Below are 22,333 nucleotides of genomic sequence, written 5' to 3'. Positions count from 1 at the left end.
ACTTCCAATCACATGACTGTTATGGTTGATTACTTTATTACGAGTTTGCCTTCAGACCCAAGGTCACATGAGAACAAGATAATGATTTTTTTTTTGGTGAAAGAGATGGAAAGAGCTTAAGTTATTGATTGATTGACCTGTCTGACCCTTTCATGTACTCTTCTTTTCTCCCTCTATGCAGCAGCTCAAAATGAATCCTCAACTGCAACATCACCACCATTATCATCACCAGCATCAGTCTCGTCTGACTGGCCAGAGAGGTTCTGGTGGTCCCAGCCATTTCTCGGAACTGGGTGCCCCAATCCCTCAGCAGCCACTACAGCCTTTGTTGATGCCACACCTGGCCCAGCGTTCCCCGGGACCTTCTTCTAGAGCACAACATGACACGCATGGGCCACCCATATTGAGCTCGCCACCTCGGCCCACACACCTCAGCCAGCAACTTCAACAGCACCAACCCAAGAACATTCACATAAATCCTCACTTCAGAGGACCTTCTTCGTCACCTGTGCAAGGTAAAGCCCCAGAAACAAACCTGCCTTTAATGTACTTGTAATGCGTGAATTTCTGCTGATTTCAAAATGTCTGTTTCTCTCGGAAAGTGTACTTCACCTACTCCCTGTCTGTTCAAGCTTTTGGGGAGTGCTTACCCGCACTTATACATTTTCGCTCTAGTTTTTTCCATGTTATGGCCTTCACTCTAGGCAGCACATCAGCACTAAAGCAGCTTTCTGAAATGCACACATCTCTGTAGGTGAAATGATTCACAGTGAAATGACTTCCTTTGACTGTCAGTTTATCTCATTAGGTGGGCCAGTCTGCTCAAGAGAGAGGCACACAGTTTAATCAGCAGAACAGCCCTCTCTCTGTGACCAGCTGTGACAAACCACAAGTTTAGACACGTGGAAAGAAGAAACTTTTATAGTTTCTCTCCCATTCTGCAGCTCGTTTTCTAACTCGCCTTTTTCTGTTTCCGTTTAATCTCAGTTCCCCCGATGCCTCCTGTGCAGAACCAGCCAAGGCCTAGCATCCCTCCACAGAGAATCCCGGTAAGTAACCTCACTTTGCCTTAAGTTAGAATTGAGTCATTCGGTGCGCATAAAACTGTGGTGTGTTACAGTCGAGACATCATGGTTAGTTCTGAGTTTAGTGTAATCGATTTGACTGGCTTGCACTTTCCAAAGGCAGCATTTGTCTTGCTGTGTGGAATGTATGTCTCGAGAAACATCCTCATATGTGGGGAGAACTTGGCGTTTGAAATTGAAATGGAGACCGTGAAAACACTGAACTGATATAAAAGCCTGGAAAAGAGGAGAGCTTGTTAGGATGTAGAGGAACCATCAGGCTTCGGCCAGTTCTGTGGCTAAAGTGATTACTGCCAAGGAGGACACCATGTCTTTGTTGCCAACTCTGATATGATATATTTGTGTTATTTTCTTCCTGTCACTGGCCAAGGTTTACCTAGCAAGTTCAAACTGGCAAGTGGGTGTTTTTATCCATTTAATTTTATTTAGAATGGTTTTGACCAAACCTTTTTATACTTAATTTTTGTCATTTTGTGCCCTCATCATAATTTACTGTGCATAGAATATTTGAAGAGTTTGCTTCCAAAACGCAATAAATCCATTTTGACTACTTTTGGTAAAAACGTGTTTTCTATACCAAGAAAGCGACAAGATGAAAACCTCTATTTTCTGTTACAAACTTTCACATAGCATTTTTAGGTTATAATAACATTAAAAAATTCTAATCCATAATTTGATTTTCAAAGATTTATTATAAAAAAAAAATTCTGCAAAATGCAATAAATTCATCATAGTTTTTTTTTTCAAAATCTATTAAATCAATATAAATATCATCTTTGCCATGTTGTATTCATTTAGTTGACTAGTGGTATATACTGATTAAACATTAATCAAAACACTTACTTTGTCATATTAAGAACTGTCATTGCTGTCATCAGCTGTAAAATGTTTTGGTCCTGCTCGATTTTTGTTGACTTCGAGTAAAATAATGGAAAGTTTTTCATAAGATCCCTTGGGGTCAATGTGTTAGCATGACAGAAGCTTCATGCTGTTTTGTGAGAAAAAGCAACAGCCGGCATTCTTTGTCGCCCGAGGACGTTTCTTCCCTGCCACAGAAAACCACCACAGGTTAATCAATGCAATCAAAAGTATTATTTTGTTTTTGTATGTTGATCACGAAGTACAAAGTAGATAAGAAAAAATATGATTCTGTGTGTATTCAACGCGCCGCCATTGTTGTTTACAATGCGCGGAATGGTGTGCTGTGATTTGTTGAGCGGATTTATCGCGTTTATCGCGTTTCGAAAAAAAGGGAGAAAAGATGACAGAATAACACGGAGGATATTGGATTTTTGCGTATAATTAAGATTACTTTTTAATACTGAGCTGATACTGATTTTGGTGGTAAAGATTTTTTTTTAAATGCCGTTTATTGCGTTTTGGAACCAAACTCTTCATTTGTTCTTTTATAGTACTTAATTTAAATGAATTTCTCACATTTGTGTGATCACAGTTGTAGTAACCTACAAGAATCTGTAGTGATTACCTTAAGTATAGATTTTGACCATTTAAGTACATCAACTTAAAATCTCTATGCTAGTTGTTAACCACCAAAATACGAAGTTCCCTACGTTCTTGAATGCACGTTATGAATTCGATGGTTGGTCTTTCCTGATCTTGCTAAATAGGAAAGTAGTTCCACTCTCATTCATTTCCAGCTGTCTGTCTCCCATAGCCAGTCTGGTACAGACAGGACACAATTTAAAATGCCAATGGCTTTTTGCAGAGAGTAGCGTCCATTAGCCCTGTGGGCACTTGATTAACATACATTAGCATACGATCACATCTCATCTTACAATAGGCTGATCCGCAGTTCCTCTATGAATATTTACTACTGCAGAGTCTTTTTTTAATATTCATGCTACATATTTATGTTTGATAGTGGTCAGAGTAAAAAAATCTACTTTTTTGTATTTGTGTAATTAAGCCCATTGCCTGGCTATATTTGGCAAATTACTTTGTAAGAATATGTCTTCTTTTTCATATAAAAAGTAACATTTTGAAAGGCTAAAGCCATGTCCAGGAAAACTCCTCTATATGTACATCAGTAATGGCTTGTAGATATAAGAGTTGTGTTGCATTTTCTAATTTGAACTTCCAGCATTTGTTTGATACCAGAGTAAACATCAGAAATGAGCCTAGCGAGTGTACTTGAAATCACACAAGGCTCGTCTTCAAAATGGCAGCCGTCTGTGTTTGGCATTTGTCTTTCCCTCTCCTTTCTATCTTCAAGGCTGATCATAACCGGTTGCATATTGAACAAATCCATGGGTATTTACGAAAGATTAGCCCCCTGAAAGGACATGCTCCTTTTATCAAACGAATGCAAACTTGCAAAGGTATTGTGAATGTACTTAAGCTCCCTTTGTGTTACAGGAGCTGACCTTTTGAATAGAGCAATGAAGTCCACAATAACAATGTGATTCTCGCACCCTCCTGTCTATTGCTTAGCTAAGCTGCTGATTGACTTTCTGTTAAGCAACTTGGCCGGCCTTGGCGACACTCATTGGCTGTCTAAAGATCAGAGCTGAAAACGTGGATTAAAAGTTTGATTGCATCTTAAGTCATTTATAATGAGTAAAGAGGTACTAAGCATCACAATTTGTTGGAGTGTGGCCTCTTTGAATGAAGGCTAATTTCTTAAGAGCAAAGTATGATTTAAGATAGGAGGATTGGTATTCAGCTGCAGGATTAGTAAGGATCATTATCTATCTTTCTTCTAGAATGGTAGAGGAGGGATTTTGAGTTTTATGAGCGGTGGGTTAGGTAAGCACAGAGAATGGATAAAGATTGATATTCAAGGGCATATGCAAATTGTTTCCTTTCTGGCTAAAAGATTTCTCAATGGTATTAGCTGCTGTTTATGATCTTAATATGAAGAGTTACATTTAGAAATGAAGTCAAAAAGCACCTTACTACGGCTTGACTCGTGTGTCAACAATTATGATGTTTTGCTTCCGGCGAAGTCGTTGTTTTCTGCAGAGACAATGTGATTTTTCTGTTTCATTATTTTCTGTTCTCCTTCAGGCTCCTCCTGATTTTCAGCAGCATCTTCAAGGAAATTTTGGCCCACCTCAGCGGCTTTTGCCCCTCCAGGACCAGTGGAGAGGACCACCACCTCTTCACCAGGACCGAGAGCACTTCTTTACTGGTGGTAAGGTCAACAGAAAGCACTGGCATCAGTCTTACTATAAAGGGAGTCATTGGATTAAAATACCTGGGTACTGGCATAGCCTGCTGTATACCTGTATTGACTTTTAGGAACATCTTTTTTAACCTAAAAAAAAAAAGAATTCTTGCAAAGAATTGCATCAACAGTGCCCTTAGAAGTGATACTGTGGGTTTCCACATTCTCATGCACGTCATTTTTTTTTTCTCTGTTCTTTTTCTAGAACCACGTTTTCCAGGCCAGCACATTTTTGACCAGCCAGGTCCTGCCCCTCTCATGAATACCAGTGTTCTTCCAATGCCAGGGCAAGGCCCCCTGTCTTTCCCTCAACAAGGGGGATTTGGAGGTCCAGGATTTGGTCCTTTAGGTCTAGGCCAGAACCAAGGTCCTCAGGGAGGAGGTGTTTACCAGAGAGATCCCCCTCGGCCTGCTCTGGCCCCACAACATGGTGGCCCTGCAGGACCCCCTGGTCCCCGTGGCTTTTTGGGTCACAGACAGCCCTTCTCTCCCCAGCAGCAAGGACCCCCTTTTAGCCCCCAGCACATGCAGTTTGGTATGCAGGTACGCCAGAGAGTAAGTTGGTTTATCTAAAGTCTGCATGGCCTTGCTGGTGTGATCGACTTGGCATTGTATTTCACAGCATAAAACTAGCATGAACGAATTTACTAATTTGGGTCCTTTAAGTGTTGTTTGTATTTATTAATTTATTTATTTTAAAAAGTTTTGATCGGTTGTAGAAGGTATTGAGTGATGCCTTAGGAGGTTTATCTCTATATAATATATACCTGTTCACAAAGATGTTAGTTTGGAAAATGTTTCACATCATGCTCTATCAATCCAAACAATAGACAAGACTGCCCTCTTGTGTTAGTATCATTTGTCAGTTTGTTATTTAAGGTCACTGGGTTAGTTGTCACAGATCAGAGGTCTGGCTCTTTTTCATCAAAATACCTCATATTGTCAATTGTTTTGATGTTATCAAACTGATTTGTTTTATTTTCATAACTTGGTATGCTGATGTTAGCCATTAAGTTAAAGATATTTAAGGAATACCACCAAAGAACACCAAATGATTTGTTTGAAAGAAGACCAGTTTGTACCTAAATCTAGTTTAAAGTAAATGTCCTTAAATTCAGCATTATTTGTGGACATTGGAATATAGGTCCTTGTCATGCCTGTACTTGAAGGATGCTTTGTGTTCTGTGGTTTAAAAGGGTCTGATGCAGCAGCACTCTCAACCCCTGCACCATGATCATCCACCACCCCACCAGCCCTTGCACCAGCAGCACAGACAGGACTTTCCCCCACAGCCACTGCCTCACTCACAGCCTCCACCTCAACAGCACCACCAACACCATTCAAGGGACCAACATCCTATTGTGCACCTCTCCCAGCCCAATTTCCGCCAACCTGCTCAAAGTGGGCATAGACCACAGTCACGCCCACAGGGAACACAGCAACGAAACAACCATCCTAGACCCAGAATGGTAAGCCTTTCAAGCATGCATACAAAGGCATATTGTCAATTACAGACCTCTCTGTCTCAGTTGGTTTCTATTGGAATTGTTGTATTACTTGTACTTTTTCCGTATGCATGTTTTGGTTATCCAAATAATGCAACTTTAAATGGTAATGAAGACTAGTTTTAGATGCTTTGGGTTACAGGTATTTTGGTTAAATTTAGTGTGTTGTTAACATTTTCATTTGTTAATTTCCTTGAGCGTAAAGTAGTATTGTGCAAAACACAATCTGCATGTTTCTGGGAACAATGGACTGATGTTTCTGAACAAACTATATATAGACACAAGTTGGTATAGCTTCAGTAATTTAAACTAAGGGGCTATTTACACTTGGTATTAAGATTTATTAATTTAGAAAGTGTTTTCGTCGATCAGATCACAAGTGGACGAGAGAGATACATTCTGTTTACACCTGGTATTTATTTAAATCCGTCACTTTTGACCGCTTCTGTCCTGATTACTGAGAGGGGGTGGTCTGTGGAGACTGTGGGCCAAAATTATGTCATTTAAACACGAGCGGAAGTAATAACGGGTTTAAATTAGGGCTGTGTATCGCCAACAATTTCCCGATACGATACGTATCCCGATACAAGACTATTTTGAATTACATTTTTGTTCAGAATTTAGTAACATTATTATTATTATTATTATTATTATTATTATTATCTTTTTATTGTACAATGAATAACCAGTGTTGTAACAGTTGTGTTTTTGCCATTCATTTATTAGCTTTTGGGGTAACTCAGAGTTAGTACTTAACTTATGTTTTTTTAAAAGCAGTTTTACAAAGATAGTGTCTTACCTACTCTAGGCATTATATTTGTCTCTCATTTAATTATTCTATATTTAATATATCTATAAACATGCAGTCCGAGTTAACACTATTTAATAGAAATCAGATTATTAATGTGACAGCTGTAGTTTGAAGTAGCTCTGTATTTGTTCTCTAGACGTTCACTTTTCACATGCAAATCTTTGTCGTGTTTCTTCTCTAATGCGAGAGAGAGAGAGTACGCAGCTCGCAAGTTATGTAGACACGTGCACTAGCGAGACGCAAAGTGAAAGTATACCCCGCTACCTTTTACTCTACGTACTAGGGATGCTAAACAATTAATCGCGATTAATCGTTAGCAGAATAAAAGTTTTTGTTTACATCACATATGTGTGTAAACTGTGTATAATAAATATGTATATATATAAATATGAACATATTCATGTATAATTTTAAGAAAAAAAAAATTCATATATTAAGTATTATATTTATATATAATATAAAGTATACATAAATATACAAATGTATATACACATGTAAACATTTCTAAAACATATACATGCATGTGTGTACATTTATTTATACAAATTTATTATACACAGTTCACACACATATATGATTGAACAAAAACTTTTATTCTGCTAACGATTAATCGCGATTAATTGTTTAGCATCCCTACTACGTACTCCGCGGGACACATGCGCCCTTTCCATATGGATCACGGATCAACAGCGATTCGTCACGTTACTTTCAAAAGTGCATCCGAATCCATACGGAAGGTGCTGTATCGATGCGTGCATCGTCAGCCGTCCGTGACGATGTATCGCCGTATCGATATTTTGAACACAGCACTAGTTTAAATGGACGTGAAGTAATATTATCTCAGTGTCCGCTGCTTGTGTTGTAAGTAAACATGCTGCATAGTGTTTTGTATATGTAAGCGCTTTCTCAGAGTTTTCAGCACAATTGATTAAATAAGATTGCGCAACTTTCACATGCTCGCAAAATGAAATCAGTCGCTTTAGTTTTATCAATGAACGCCCAAAGATAGCGCTGGACACTTTGTGTTCGCGCTACAAGTCAGAATAGATGAAAAACATTGAATTTGGTACCTCAGATTACATAAATAGGAGGAGAGAAGGCGGTCACAATGTTCGAACACATTCAACCACATGCACGTTTACACTACAAAAGCAATCCGATCAAAAGGGTTTTCGACTACCTCTGAATGTGGTTGAAAGTAGTCGAAAGTGGATGAGCTCAAAACGTTTTGAACACAGTTTACAGCTGTCATTAGCGTCATCCACTTGTGATCCGATCGACGAAAACCCATCTTAATAACAAGTGTAAACAGCCTTTAATAGTAGATGGCAGTACCTGCACTATTTAGGTGAAAAAATTAGTAAGAATGACACTACATTAAAATTTTAAAGCCAAACCAATAGAAACCCAGTCAGCAATAATGGTGATGTATATGTTTCCATTAGTTTACATACATTTTTACTGTTGTATTACTTATTTACGTTAAAATTAATAAGCACTGCTTGAAAAGATAGTTTAAATAGCTGTATGTGTAAGTTAAACACACTTATCTAGTGTGTTTCTCAATTAGTTTTAAAAGCCTGTTTGAATCTGGCTTGAAATGGTAATCTGTTCTTCTGACCATCTCTTTTTCCTCAGACATCCCCTCCTCCCCTGCAGCAGATCCCTCCTCAGCGCAACAGCAATCTTCGTGAGCTGCCCATTGCCACGAGTAACAATAATAACCAACCGTTAGTGTCTGGTGGCCAAGCAAAGCAAATAACCAGGCCAACACAGAGTGTTAGGCCAGGGCAGGCTGCTCGTTCTGGACTTGCAGGAAGAGGAAGACCAGTGGCACAAGGACAAGGCGCTATCAAAGCACAACAGCAGTCCACTGCACCTCAGATAAATACAGCGCATCCACCTGCACAGTCAAGCACCACTCCAGAGGTAATTCTGCATAGCATGACTATACATAGCAGTTATAAGTTAATAATGTGTACATGGACTGAATGGACATAATGTAGTATTCATTACCACAAAGGAAAATTCAGTAAGGCTTGATAAATCAGCTTTTTCTCCAATTGCAGTGTCTATTTCTTATTGTTTTAAGAAAAATGTAGATGAACAACTTGAGTATTTCTAAGCCTTATTTTAGAAAGTACGGTATATTGCTTTTTTGATTCCTTTTTCGCTATTTTCTTCAAAAAGATTTGTTGTTCTTTTAGGATCCAGATGAAGATGAGGAGACACGTCAGTACCGACTGAAGATCGAAGAACAGAAGCGTCTGCGAGAAGAGATTCTCAAGCGCAAAGAACTGCGCAGGCAGATGCAGGCTGGAAAGCGCAAAAAAGAACTGCTGGAAAGAATCGGAGGCCAGAACCAAAACCAGACCCCTCAAACGCAGAATGCCACCCAACCCCCTGCGACCCAACCACCCCAGCCGGTCCCCTCGCTGATCTCTAATGGTACACCCCAGAACCTTTCCTCGGGTCCTGGTGTGCCTCGTCTGAATGCAAAGGCCCGCCTGCAAAACACTAAACCCCTGGCAGAAGCCTCGGGCTGGTCTGGGCCACCGAAACAACAGAACACTGGTACTGATACCAGCCAGCAAACACAATGGCAGCCACAGCAAAAGAGGCCTATGAATCCACAGACTGCTCAAAGACAGGGTGCTGTTCAGAGTAGCCCAGTAGAGGCGCATGGGCAGGCTCAGCCCGGAGGCAAGAGAACAGTGATGCAACGAGCAAACAGCACAGAATCACCACAGGTGCCACAGAAAGTGCGAGTGGTTAAGCTATCGGGAGAGGTAAGTTAATACTTGCTTAAAACCACGTTCATACCAAGAACAATAAATATAAAAAATAATTCTGACTCTAGGCAAGTACTTCTGTTTATACCATAACGATACAGAGAAGCAATATCTTTGGCATTATTTCTCACAATGAATGTGTTTACATGCACAGTCTTAAGGTACATTCACATTATAAGCTTCTTTGTCGCTGTGTGTCACTCGTCTCTTTCAAAAGAGGCATTTCTATATCTAGTTGTCATAAACAAATGAGTAACGTCCACTCCAGTACCTGACGAGAGACGGATGAAGTAAACTCCTCTGCTTCGTTCTCATTGGTAGTTGCTCCCGAATGTCACTTATCGTTCGCATAAAGTTAAACATTTCTCAACTTCCCCCATCCAGCTGTCAACATTCACTGTCGCCGGATGCCGCCGAGCTTTCATTGAAATCAATGAGATTGCGTCGCTCTGCTACTGCTAGTCGCTTATAATGTGAATGTACCTTTACGCTGATTATGCTTAATAAACTGATAATGTGGGTCATGGAAATGCGTAAAAAATTTTCTTTTATCGGGAAAAGCTCATAAACGGCATAAGCAAAAACCGGTCGGCACAGGTAGTTTTTTGCTCGTTACCCCGATTTTGTGTGGCATGTAAATACCTTAATCATCTTTCTCATAGTTTTCTTCATGTGCGCATGTCTCCGCAAAGTAAGCGCAAAGTAACGCATGAGAGTCTCCGCTCAACTCATGCAGTTGGCAGAGAAACTGTGAAAATTGAAGCTCATGTTCATAGACTGTAAAAATGATGGACGACGCGACGTCGCCTCCCTCCATTGTAATGAATTGAAGCCAAAAATGTCTGACCATGTTCGCCGCCATGTTATGTGAAAACGTCAGTTTGGAGCCAAGGCATGCGCAGAAGGAATCGTTCGTGGAGCCAGAGGCGGAGCCGCGGTATCAAACTTCCGCACAAACGCTCGCGCGACCAATTCAACCACCCAATCATAACGACACGCCCTGTTCCTATAGCATCAAATTAGTAACAAAATGAACACTTGAACATACCGTAAAACTTCAAATAATAGCCGAGTCCCAAATAGACGCCTGTCTCTTTTAGACGCCTGGTGTGACGACAGGTTTGGGTAAATAAACGCCTGTCTCAAATAAAGGCCTGGTCTGTTTTTTAGTTTCGGGTTGTATTTAATCTTCTAAAACCCGTCAGATAGTCTGTTTAAGACAGTTCTATGGTGCAGATTGAACACGCTAAAGTTTGTTTTGCTTACCGGTAGATGTCACGTGACAGACGCAGTCGTTCCATTCCTCATCACTATGACAACACAACAAGCTTTGTCGGCAGGCTTGAGGTGATGATGAGAGTAGCGAAGTGACAATCGGGAGAGTCGGGACTTTTCCCCGTGGGCCGGTAGTGTTTTGAGGCTGCTGACAATAGCCGGGCTTTCAGTCTTTTGTCATGCATGCACTTCCGCCACACATTGTATTTCTCATGCGGAAACACTATTTATCATATTTAATATGCTGCAGCGCCCAAAATGTATCTGGCCGCACTGCTCTCTCTCTCTCTCTATCAAGCCCGTCTTCCCTAGAATTCTAGTCGAGCGAGCCAATACAAAAAAAAGAAAGAGGCTACACAATAGCCAATCAGAAAATAGCTGGGTAAGATTTCACGTAACAACCAATAAAAAAACATATCCTTGTTTGCTTTATTTATACTGCCAATAATTTAAGACTGTTGTTATTACACGAACTAATTTGTTAAACACATTCAAATTAAAAATAAAACGTAATATGTGGTAACCTCCTGCTGTCATGCTGGAACAATTAAATTAAAAGCCTGTCTCTTATAGACGCCTGTCTCTTTTAGACGCCTGGTGTGATAATAGGTTTGGGAAAATAAAAGCCCGGGCTATTATTTGAAGTTTTACGGTATATCAGCGTGATAACAACTACTTGAAAGGACCATCTTTCGGAAACTTTTATTTGGAAGTGTAAATATTTGTTTTATTTAGAGCAGAGTCCCATTCATTTGAATGGAGAGGGCAGGGTTTATGACTTGTACTGCAGCCAGCCACCACGGGTCGATCAAAGACCCAGCAGCTTCACTTTTCAAGGCTTATGAGGCACACCCGCTCATGTTACATTTATAGGTTCTGCAGACACGAGAAGAGATACAACAGTATAGATGGAATTCAGCCATGTGACCTTTTACGTCATGCCGCCATCTTGAGGACCTACCGAGTACCAGTAGGCTACTTACAATCATTGGCTAGCTTGCTACGATTTACAGATTTCTTATCTTTTACTGTCTATTATTCTTACGGATACAGTAAATGGCTACGAAAGACAACATGTCGCACCTCGGCTGTCATGAAAAGAAACGTTACTTTAAAAAAATATATCGTCGCTGTCCGATGAAACTCACGTATGTTCATTTCGCCGATTTTGAGATTTTTCGACAGATTGAATGTCCAGGTTCATTTCCATATACAGTATGCGTCACATACCTAAATAGCCAATGAAAACTTGTGAAATCATGTCATCTGATTTTCACGTACCCGTTTGGTGTCAAAGCTGTCAATCACGCCGCATATCTTCCGCCTGTGAAGCATCTCGCCGGTCTCATAAAGTTTCATCGAACATCAGCACTGGATATAGCCGAATAAACATGACAATGACTTTACTTCGAGGTCAACGTTTCCCCCGGACGCTAGACTAACATCTAGGAGTTACTTAATTACGGTAGGAATGTGCAAACAAAGTATCTGTCTAGCATTGGTGATATTTAAGCTGGGGATTTCCCCACCACTTTTTGAAAGCATTTGGTTAAAATGTTCTGAAAAATCAAGCGATGCTTTAGACTGGTTTTGTGGTCTAGTGTCACATATGTTGTGTTGTATGCTTATGGTGTGTTTTCTTGTACATATGTAATGAAATTCATTGTAATCATTTATTAAACGCGCTGCTGTTTTCTACGGTATGGTGCTTTGGCATTGTTCGGTTGAGCTGGTGTTGCAGGGACTGTTACATGTGTGATGTGTGCATTCGACATTGTTGAGGGTTTATAAATTTATGCTGAGTATTTTCTTGTTGTTGACTGGCCTACGCTATGCCCATTTTTGATGCGCGTTATTCAATATTTTTCCCGTCTTGCAGTAATGTTTTTATAAGATCTTTTGTCCCCACCACTTTTCAACACAAACTGACGCCCCTGTTGTGTAGCATTACCATGTCAGTGTATCGATTCATTGTCCCTTAATGGTTTGCAAGAGACATTTAATACACTTATAATTAATATTAAATAAAGTAAGCGTATTTAACCAAGACGTATGCTATTTAATAAACTGAGCGTATTCATCTGTCAATACGAAACGCGACTTTGGCCATTCTAATTAATGATCGGAAGAACGCGTATCGATCAAAGTTACTGTAAAATATGCACGCATGTCCATTTAAACTCAATTTTGGTCAAATGTGGATTATATCATGACACTGGCAAGAATATGGTTACATGTAAATATGCCGTACCAAGTATGACAACGCTACATTCAACTGCTTTTGATATACGGTGTTTTTTTCACTTTCTGAAAAGTTACCGTTTTGGACATACGTGAGTTTCATTAGGCAGCGACGATATCTTGGTTAAGGTGTGATGCCTCCTCGATCCCTGATGCCTTCTTCCAGCCGCTGTTCGCTGCTTCTGAACTACCACTATTTTTACAACATAAGGCGGCGCGACACAACATGAAACTTTGCTCGAAGTATCACCTGGATCTCTACACATGAACGCGAGCATTGAGAACATTGTTTGTGTACACAGAGTTTACTTAAAAGAAAGGTTTTGTACAACTGACTTTGGCTGTTATGGTGTCCGCTCCTCATCTCTGCCAGACGTAAATAATCGCTTTCCGATTGCGAATGAATGAATCTTATATAAGGCTCCTTTTTCAACTAGAAGGTCAATATTGTTTGTCACTTGCGACAAAACAATGAATTATCCGTGCATTTATATGGAGCTATGCTTTAGGAGCTATCCAGCTTTACTCTACTCCCTCCTTACATCGCATTCGCAGATCGATACATCTTGACTGGCGGGATGGCGGCGAGCGGAAGCCAAATCAACCAAAGTCAGTTGTTCAAAACCTTCCCTTCAGTAAACTCTGTGCCCACAAACAATGCTCCCAACGCTCGAGTTCACGTGTGGAGACACAGGTGATATTTCGAGCAAAGTATCATGTTGCGTCGATCCTTCTTAGTGTTGTAAAAATAGCGATTTTGATGCTCACAACATATTGAAGGCATAGCTTCTAGTTCTTTTGCGACCACTTCAGGTACTCAAAATGGCGGAAGACAAGTGAGGGACGTCAGCTGAAACCCATCTATAGCGTAAGACAGATATGCCGTCAGCTTTTTGAACGACTATTATGTACTTTAGGCGGTGACGTCACTGCATGCAAGAAACCTGACAAATCAAGTCCCATGAAAATGCAGTTTTCTGCATAGCTGATTTATTGTTTGCATGTAAACGCATGAAAACAGTTTTCTATAATAAGCAGATTTTTGATATTTATCCACTTATTCTGTGAATGTAAATGCAGTCATTGCTTTAACTGATGAATTATAAAACACTAGAAAAGAGACAGTCTTAAGGACAAGACAGTCAATCAAACTCCATCTGACTTTAAAAGAGCACGCTCATTTAAAATGCGAATCTTTTGCGCAGACGCTAATACAGTTATTGCTTTCATTGTCTTTATAGTTACAGTTCTTTGTGTGAATGGTCCTTAAGATTAGATTTCTTCTTTTAAAGTTCACCTGCCACTGATTCTTTGATTTTCTCTCTTTTTGTCTTCGTCCATCGGTAGTTTTGTTGAAGTAGTTGTCACTGGAACTTTAAACGGAGTAAATCAAAGAACCCTCCACAAAGACCGCAATCTGTTCCAATTACTGTAAAAGTCAAAACTAAAGTGTTTAGAGTTTAAAACTGTCCAAAGTATGAAGTGAATTTTTCTTTTTGAAAGAATCAATACCTACAGTCGTCTCAATGCTGTGATTTGTGACAGCACACTTAATTGACAGAGCACTTTTACCTTTTAAGACCATAAATGGCACCATCCTGTCATCATTAAAGTGAGTCACTTGGCATTTGCACTTTAACAATGAATGACAACAGATCCAGGCTTTCTAAAGGTTTAGGTCTTTTTTAAGTCAAGATGATATTTTGTGTGCGGGGTCAAGCTAAACCTAAAATAAGTTGTATAGTGAGTGGCACTAAGGTTTTTTGCAATCATTTAGTATTTACAAAGACTTTATTTTGAGGTGATTATTAACAAATCTGACAGGGAATGTTGTGCATCTTAACCAAGATAAGGAAGGCCCAAGGATGATTTATGGGGTTTAAGAGATGATTTGCTACGTTGAATGAGGAGAAATCATCCTTTTCTCCTCTTCTGCCCGAAGCAAGGCTAAATATCTCCTTTGAGTGCGGGATCTCTGTGGATGAAGATAACTCTGTGTCAACTTAGTTAATAGAAAGCTACACGCAGCTATCTGAAGTGCCACGGCTCTGACAAAGAGGAAGAAGGGGGAGGGGGTGTAAAACCGAAAAAAGGCGATCCTCTAGGTGCTTCTCTTCTCCTGCTGTCAACCTCGGCAGTCTGACAATGTTATCTCTCTTTCTTGTTCTCCCTTCTAACTTGTGCTCGCTCTCAGTTTTGCTCTTTCTCTCTTCATCCATCTCCTTTCCCCGTCGCTGCCTGCTTTATCCATCCATCAGTTCATCATTTAAGTGTGTAAGAATAGGTGTCAATACGGGGATGTCTGCAATTAATCTTCTTCGTCTACGTTGATATCAGCGTAATAATACCTGCAAGAGTCCGGAAGAAAGAGAGATGGCAGTTGGGGCGGATTTGTGTTTTTCGCCAGCTTAGCCGTACAGATAAGAGCAAATTAAATTTTCATCACAAGAATACAAAGCCTGTGCCTTACAAAAGCAGCATGGGGGATGGAGGTGACAGGGTGGGTGGGGGAGTGGGGAGGGCCTTGTCAAGTGTCATCACCCCACCCCGTTGTATTGCAGTGGAGCATCTGATAGGTGTAATCTGAAGGTGTGGATTTTGTATGAGTTAGATTAATCAATTTACCCTCTCGGATGTGGACCGGATTAAGAGAGATGTGGACATGGTCTAAAAACATGCAGAAAAGTGTGATTTGTATTTTTTGTGTGAGGTTGGCATTTATGTCCTTGACATTGACTAAAGGAATGTGTTAAAAACATAATTGATAGCAGCCCTTGGTATCCCATTACCAATATTTTTAATGTCTATAGAAAGCCCATTTGGTAATACTTCATTTTGTCCCATCATTCACAGTGCCATTAATATTAGCAATCCTGCGGTGCCAGGATTGGATAAGGGTTAATTGTCTAATAACGATTAATTATCTGTTTAGGGCTTTAACATTTAATTCTCATAATTTTTTTTTTGTTCATGAAATAATTTTCACACGTTGTGATTATTTAAATAAAATATTTTGCAAGATTTTCCTGGCAGGAAATATTAATACAGATGCAAAATCAATTCCTTACAGATCCTTAAGAATAGCATCCTTCACTTCCCTAAATTTGGAATGGCTGTTTTGGAAAGTATGTTTTACCTGGCAGTTCATACTGCTTATCAAAGTTTTTCCAATGTACTGTCTCGTTTATACAGGTGCTGCAGCTCCCCCTTGTGTTTTTAGAGAGATGTGCAATCATTGCGGTGATCTAAAATCATCGCGACAAGATCAAACAATCGCGATGAGACGATTATTTAATCATTGTGACAGCCCTAGTCCAAGTCATGCATAGGGCTGGGAAAAAAATCGATTTGATTTTAAAATCGAGTTGGTAGGTCAAATCGATTCATATTTTCAAAAAATCGATTTTTTAAAGATTTTTTTCTCCCCCTCTGCAGTATAGCGCAGTACATACAGTGTTTCACAAACATAGGCTCTACTGGGCATTCCGCCCTGGTAAATTGCGACCCGCCCAGGGAAAGAAAATCACTTTACGAATTTCCGTATTTTCTAAACTCGACTGGATGACCCGTGTTTTGTTGAGAGAGCCCGTGAAGATGCACGCGTCATAAACTCATCATCCAGCGCGTCATAAACTCATCATCCAGCGCGGCAAACTGGATAAACTGCAGCACATACTGAGGTAACTGAGCAGCCAGGGAACTACACTGCGACCAAAATGGTCGCATATGCTTATGTGCATATGTGTTTATAGCATCCAAGTTGGCTTCATTTTGCGTGCAAGCACGTTGTGTCTCTCCCGTTGAGTGTGCATTCACGTGCTCTTTGTTTCTCAATGAATTGGGTGCGACGCGAAGCAAGCTCAGTGTCACATTGTATCCTTTCATGTTTCCGAACTTGAGCAGAGTTTTACCATTACGGCGCATTCACACGGGGCGTCAGCGTTAACGCTTCCCATTCACTTTTAATGGGTGACGTCATGCGTTGCCGAACTGAATTGTGGATCCGTCGGCGCTGCGTCAGTGCCGTTGCTCGCGGCAGAAGTTGAACATTTCTCAACTTTTCAAGCGGCAACGCGTGCGTCAGCCAATCAGATCGCCTTATGCAAATTACCTAGACAGAACCAGCCAATTACGTTTATGGAAGAACGGAGCATGTGTAGCGGCCACTGTGATTGGCTGCTGGCCACGCTTCAGACAAGCCTTCCGTTAAGCGTTAACGCTTACGCCCCGTGTGAATGCGCCGTTAGAGGTCTTTCTTCACTGAGAGGACCCGTATGGTTCCGGGTTTATATTTGAAATGGTCAGTCTGGTCCGAATCGGTCCTAGTTTATTACTTTGGGTCCCAAGTATGATTAATATTGTGTGTAAAACCAGAGTCGATCTGAGAGCGGCCGTGAGCGCTACCGCGCTAAAGCTCGAGTGCAGTTTCAGCGTGCCTCCGGTTTCTATGGTGATAACAACTGTCATCGGGACAGCAAGTAGTCTTTTAAATCTGAAATAATGAGTGGATTAAGCTATTTTAAACGGCAAAAGAGAAATAGAAAGCAGAAGCAGTAAAAGTGCCTATCTAATAGAAATTATTACCATTATAACACCAGTCACATTTATAATCTATAAACCTGCACTGTCTATTAATATACTATACATAGTATTGTATTATATTGAGTTTGATAAAAGGGGTCTAATTGCTTCATATATCAGTGCAGTAAGTGTTTTTGTGGTGCTTTGACAAACAGTGTCAGATTTGTTCATGAAAAAGAAAGTTTGGGGTGGTTAGATTAATGAACTATAATGTGAAATTAATATTAATGTTCAATAATTCAAAGTATTGTGTTGTGTCACACATTATTAGTTCTGTGTCACATGTATAGTAGACCATTTTTTGTCGGTGGATTATAATAATTGCCCTTTTCACCAGCTACCACCACAAGTAAATTTCAGATCTGTGGGAAACACTGACATACATTTTGCATTCACCAAATCTTCCTTCCCAATTTTTTGTTGATGCATTTTAATTAAATATAATAAATATGTATTTTAAAAATATATACAGTTTGCAATTATTTTGTTTTAAATGGGGGCGGGGGGGGGGGGATCGAATCGAATCCTAAATCGATTTTTTTATAAAAAAATCTAAGATTTTTTTATGGGGATGAATCGCCCAGCCCTAGTCAAGTCTTTTGATTTGTAATTAGAAATTAATATGCTTTTTGTTTGTATACCATGTAATACAAAACTGATTTCAAACTTTTAGACATATGCCTTTAGATCATAAAAATTATTTCGGTCTGGCAACCCTAAACTTTTGATTGGCAGTGGTTGCTATTATGTGAATGTGATATTTGGGGTTCTCCATATAAATGATTAGTTAATAAATTAATTGAATGCTAATCGATTATTAATATTTCTGAAAATTTTCATCCTTGGTCCAGTTTGTTGGTGTTTTCTGCGTGTGGGTAATTTTTCTGTTCTGTATTCTGCAGGCAGCTCCTGGTCCAACCACCGGTCCCCCACCTCAGCAGCAGCAGCAGCCAATTGGACGGCCCGCCCCACAACAGAGAATGGGTCCCATCAGGAAAATTACCATGGCAACTGGCGGTGTACAAAATCAACAAGCTGGCCGCGGCATGACAAACCAAACAAACCGGGTACGACATTGAATCTGGATTTCCTTTTGATAAGCCTTTAATTAGACAGGTGGACAATGCCATTTTTCCACAGATGACACCAATAATACTCGGTCATCGGTCTAGCTTTAGTATATTACACAAAAAGCATAATTTGCCGCTGTAGCAGAATTTTTGGTCGGTTTTAAGGTCAGCTTTTTGATACTTAGATGAATCAAAATAAGATGATTTTGTTGGACGCTATTGCGTATCTTATTTAATTACTCCATACGTTCATGTTATTCCTATGAGCTTATGTAGTACTTGCCAGAATATACAGTCCAAATCTTCCCTGTTTGTTAGATATGCTGTTTTCTCTCCTGTTTTTGCTCATCGTAAAAAGCTGTTCTAAGCGGTTCTCCCTCACGCTTCAGCGCTAGTAAAGACGGCAGATTTGGTTTCCTGCTATGGCTCAGCTGTGTCACTGCTTCTCCCAGGGGACCGGTAGCTGTTTTGGAAGAGAGCAGGAGCTGTAATGATATGGAACAGAGTGCCAGGTGCGATGATATTGACAGGCTGAAACGGGAGAGATGAAGATCCCTTGGCCTTATCCACGCGTTGCCGTCTCTGTACAGTAGTCCGTTCTCTCGGGACGAACGCAGTGCTAACATGTGTCAGTCAGTCACAGCAGAATACCTTCCTGCAGAGCTGCTCACCAGCACCTTCAGTCAGTTTGTATTGTTGCTTCTGCCTGAGCTCTCGTGTCGAGTCAGATAATCTAAATTCGCATACAAACACTTCCTGCTGTTTACTGAAACACCCATGCCCTTGTAAATCACTTGCTGACATTGCAACCGGTGTCTTGCTTGGAGCAAAAGTAGATTGTGTATGTGTAAAAAGTCACGACAGAATTTCTAGCTCATGGGATTGGAAACCCTAAAGGGATGTTTTTCCTATAGTCGCTCTACTTGCGTGGGTCCAGAGCCATTTAAGCCATTATGTTGTTGCTTTTGTGTGTGAAGGATGTCTTTTATGTCTTTGCAACAAATATTATTTATTTATGGCATTCACAGTTTCTCACACAAAATTATTTAACACTACAGATTGTTCCAACATTTTAAAGTGCCTTATGAAATTAAAGGCTGGTCACATTTTTATGCTACCCAGTACCTGTGCTTAAAGGTACAGTATGTTTGTTTATTGCAAAATTGCAACCAACCTCAATTTTGAAATGCAATGAGAAGCTACGGTAGCTGCTACAGGACAAACATATAGTCGTCTGAGACAACGTAGGGACGAAATGCGCTCTGTGGAAGGTTTGTTCATTTACTGTAGAAACATTGAGGCAACTTCCATGTAAGGAGACCCGCGGTGTATGTAGATAAAAACTGCTTATTCTAAGGTAATAAAAACAATACAGTTCATTATGAAAGGTCTGATAACAGTTATGCATATTATATTGCATTTCTGTCAAGAGATCCTTCGAAAAGGTACACATTGCACCTTTAACTGGGTTCCTGTTACGTGAGCATTGGTCTTTCTTTGATTTTTTTTTTTTTCATAGAGCTATGCTTTTAAATCCAAAGAGCTCATCTTTAGTCTCAATAGACCCTACAACATTTTAATTCACCAGGTTTTGTCACACGGCCTCTAGCAAACTCTAGGCATAACCTAATGATGGTATTTTACAGAAGTGACTTCCCTTTGGCCACTTCACAGGTCTCATGAGAAGATCGAAGGACAGTTTTAATGCTTTCAAATAAAGTGCATCTCTATTAGTGTTTTAGCTGGCGTGATGGAAAAAGCATTTTATTTAACAAACAACAAATAATAACATTATAGTTTAAATAACCAAATATGTAAAAAAAAAACATTTTTACAACTTGGAATTCATTGGACTCTGATTTCTTGGAGTGAATTTTTTTATAAAAATGAATTGCATGGTTTAGCACCCACGACTTAAACACACTTGAACCATAGGTCATGTAAAATTCTGCCTCTGAAAAATAAATATTAAATATGTGCGATACTGTATTAGCTGACGATTTTCAAGAGTATTTTAGTAATTCTGCTGAAATTAATGTAGCAATGAAATAAAGATGCAGAAACAAATCTCTGTCGCAAATGTAACATAAAGTGCCAGGCAAGCTACATGTGCACTGATACAGCAGTTTGTACTCACATTAACTGTGTTTACATGCACAAATTTTTGTCATTCAGACAAATGATATGTACATTATAATATGAACAAAACGTCTGTGCAAAGCGCACAGCCAGAACTGCATCACAAAACCTTTCCAAAGGCTATTCAAAACAAGCCCAAAACCATCCTAATGACCATGCACAGCCAAAATACCAACAAACTAATAAACAAAATCCTTCCATGTTTAACCTGCAGAGAAAACAACTGGTGGAAACCGTATAAAGTAGCCTAATTTTGAGCTCTGCCGGAAAGCAGACTTGGCAACGGTGTGCACAGGTTCTATCATCGACTTCATACTTCATTTCTGGATTAATGTACAAAGTCAAAGTTGGATTGGAGAAAGTTGTTCTTAAGGAGTTTTCAGATATAAAAGCAATTTTCGAATGGCACAATGCTGTTGCATTGCTTTATGTAATGTTATGAAAGAACACATGGACCCTGCAGAATGTATAGCGCATGCTCCCATTCCTATTATGCGTGTTGCCATTGCATATTTTGCAGTGAGTATCCTGTGATACGTAAATAAGATGTTAATATAAGTCTACTGTGCATGTGCACAAGTTATTTTTGGATCCGATTGAGAAAATACTACGATTCACTTGATTCCATACATTATTTTCTTCCGATGATCGGATCACAGACCGGTCTACACCACCCCTTTCGCTCCATTCGAAATTTCATTCAGATTGATCTCATTCAGATTAATGAGGCTGTTTACATGAAGGCTTTTCAGTTACAAATGGATTATTTGGTTGAATATAAATGACTAGGTTTACATGCACACCAATAATGCGATTATTTCCAATAATCAGAGTAAGGATTTAATCTCAGTAAGATGTTTACATGACTGGAGCTACATGACTACACTCCTGTTAACATACAATTTTTTATTTTCTGAATATTCGCTAATGATTGTGCTTATTATTCACACATAACCTAAAGCAGAGTACAAATGATGAACTCGCATATACTGTCCACTGTTTTAATTAACTTAAGTTAAATGACAAACAAGTTCTTATGGACGTATTTTGTTATTTGATGCCGTGATAAAAACAAAAATATCATCACAGTGCCTGTAACTGTTTTATACGCTACTGTTGCGTTATTTGAGCTGTTTCTGGATAAAGACAGACTGGTGACAGCGAGTCGTGTTGACATAAACACATGCACACTTCAGTTAGTGCGGTATAGATGCGATTAAAGTGTTTCCATGGCCGCATACTGCGATTATAAATGACGTACACCACCTCTTTTCATACGATTATACTTGCTGCGTTTAGGAGCTTAAATCGCATTATTTTTATTGAAGTATTTTGTTAACATGAGGTAAAGTATAATCGCAATATTGCCAAAATCCCATTATAATCGCATTATGAGGGTGCATGTAACGTGGTCAATGTAGCTATCGTGTCAGACCTGAGCTCATTAGTGATTTATGTCCAGCCTTATTATAACAATAACCTTCCATACAGTGATGGCATGAGATGTCCTTCCACGAATGTGCAGTACTTGCACAATGATTTGACAGACAAAAAAGAAGTGTTTATGTGTTTTCGGCAGCAACAGCATAAACAAATGGCTTTTGTGGCCCAAATGCACTTTCCGGTAGGCTTCCATAGAATCCATAA

General features: G+C 39.7%; 1 protein-coding gene across 2 annotated transcripts in view; it reads left to right on the top strand.

The window, feature by feature from the left end:
- rbm33a (RNA binding motif protein 33a) overlaps positions 1-22,333 on the top strand; it is a 42,891-nt gene that overhangs the window by 12,626 nt on the left and 7,932 nt on the right. The window contains exons 9-16 of one of the 2 annotated variants that reach the window (XM_073859113.1): positions 182-515; positions 988-1,049; positions 4,113-4,239; positions 4,478-4,815; positions 5,469-5,741; positions 8,227-8,517; positions 8,796-9,377; positions 18,380-18,544. In XM_073859113.1, coding sequence (XP_073715214.1) covers positions 182-515; positions 988-1,049; positions 4,113-4,239; positions 4,478-4,815; positions 5,469-5,741; positions 8,227-8,517; positions 8,796-9,377; positions 18,380-18,544 — 2,172 coding nt within the window. Of the gene's footprint in view, positions 1-181; positions 516-987; positions 1,050-4,112; positions 4,240-4,477; positions 4,828-5,468; positions 5,742-8,226; positions 8,518-8,795; positions 9,378-18,379; positions 18,545-22,333 lie in introns of both variants that reach the window. The other variant, XM_073859112.1, reaches the window with a different exon arrangement.

Source organism: Misgurnus anguillicaudatus, chromosome 21 (genome assembly GCF_027580225.2).
Source record: "Misgurnus anguillicaudatus chromosome 21, ASM2758022v2, whole genome shotgun sequence".
Classification (NCBI taxonomy): Eukaryota; Metazoa; Chordata; class Actinopteri; order Cypriniformes; family Cobitidae; genus Misgurnus; species Misgurnus anguillicaudatus.
This window is presented reverse-complemented; position numbering and strand designations above follow the sequence as displayed.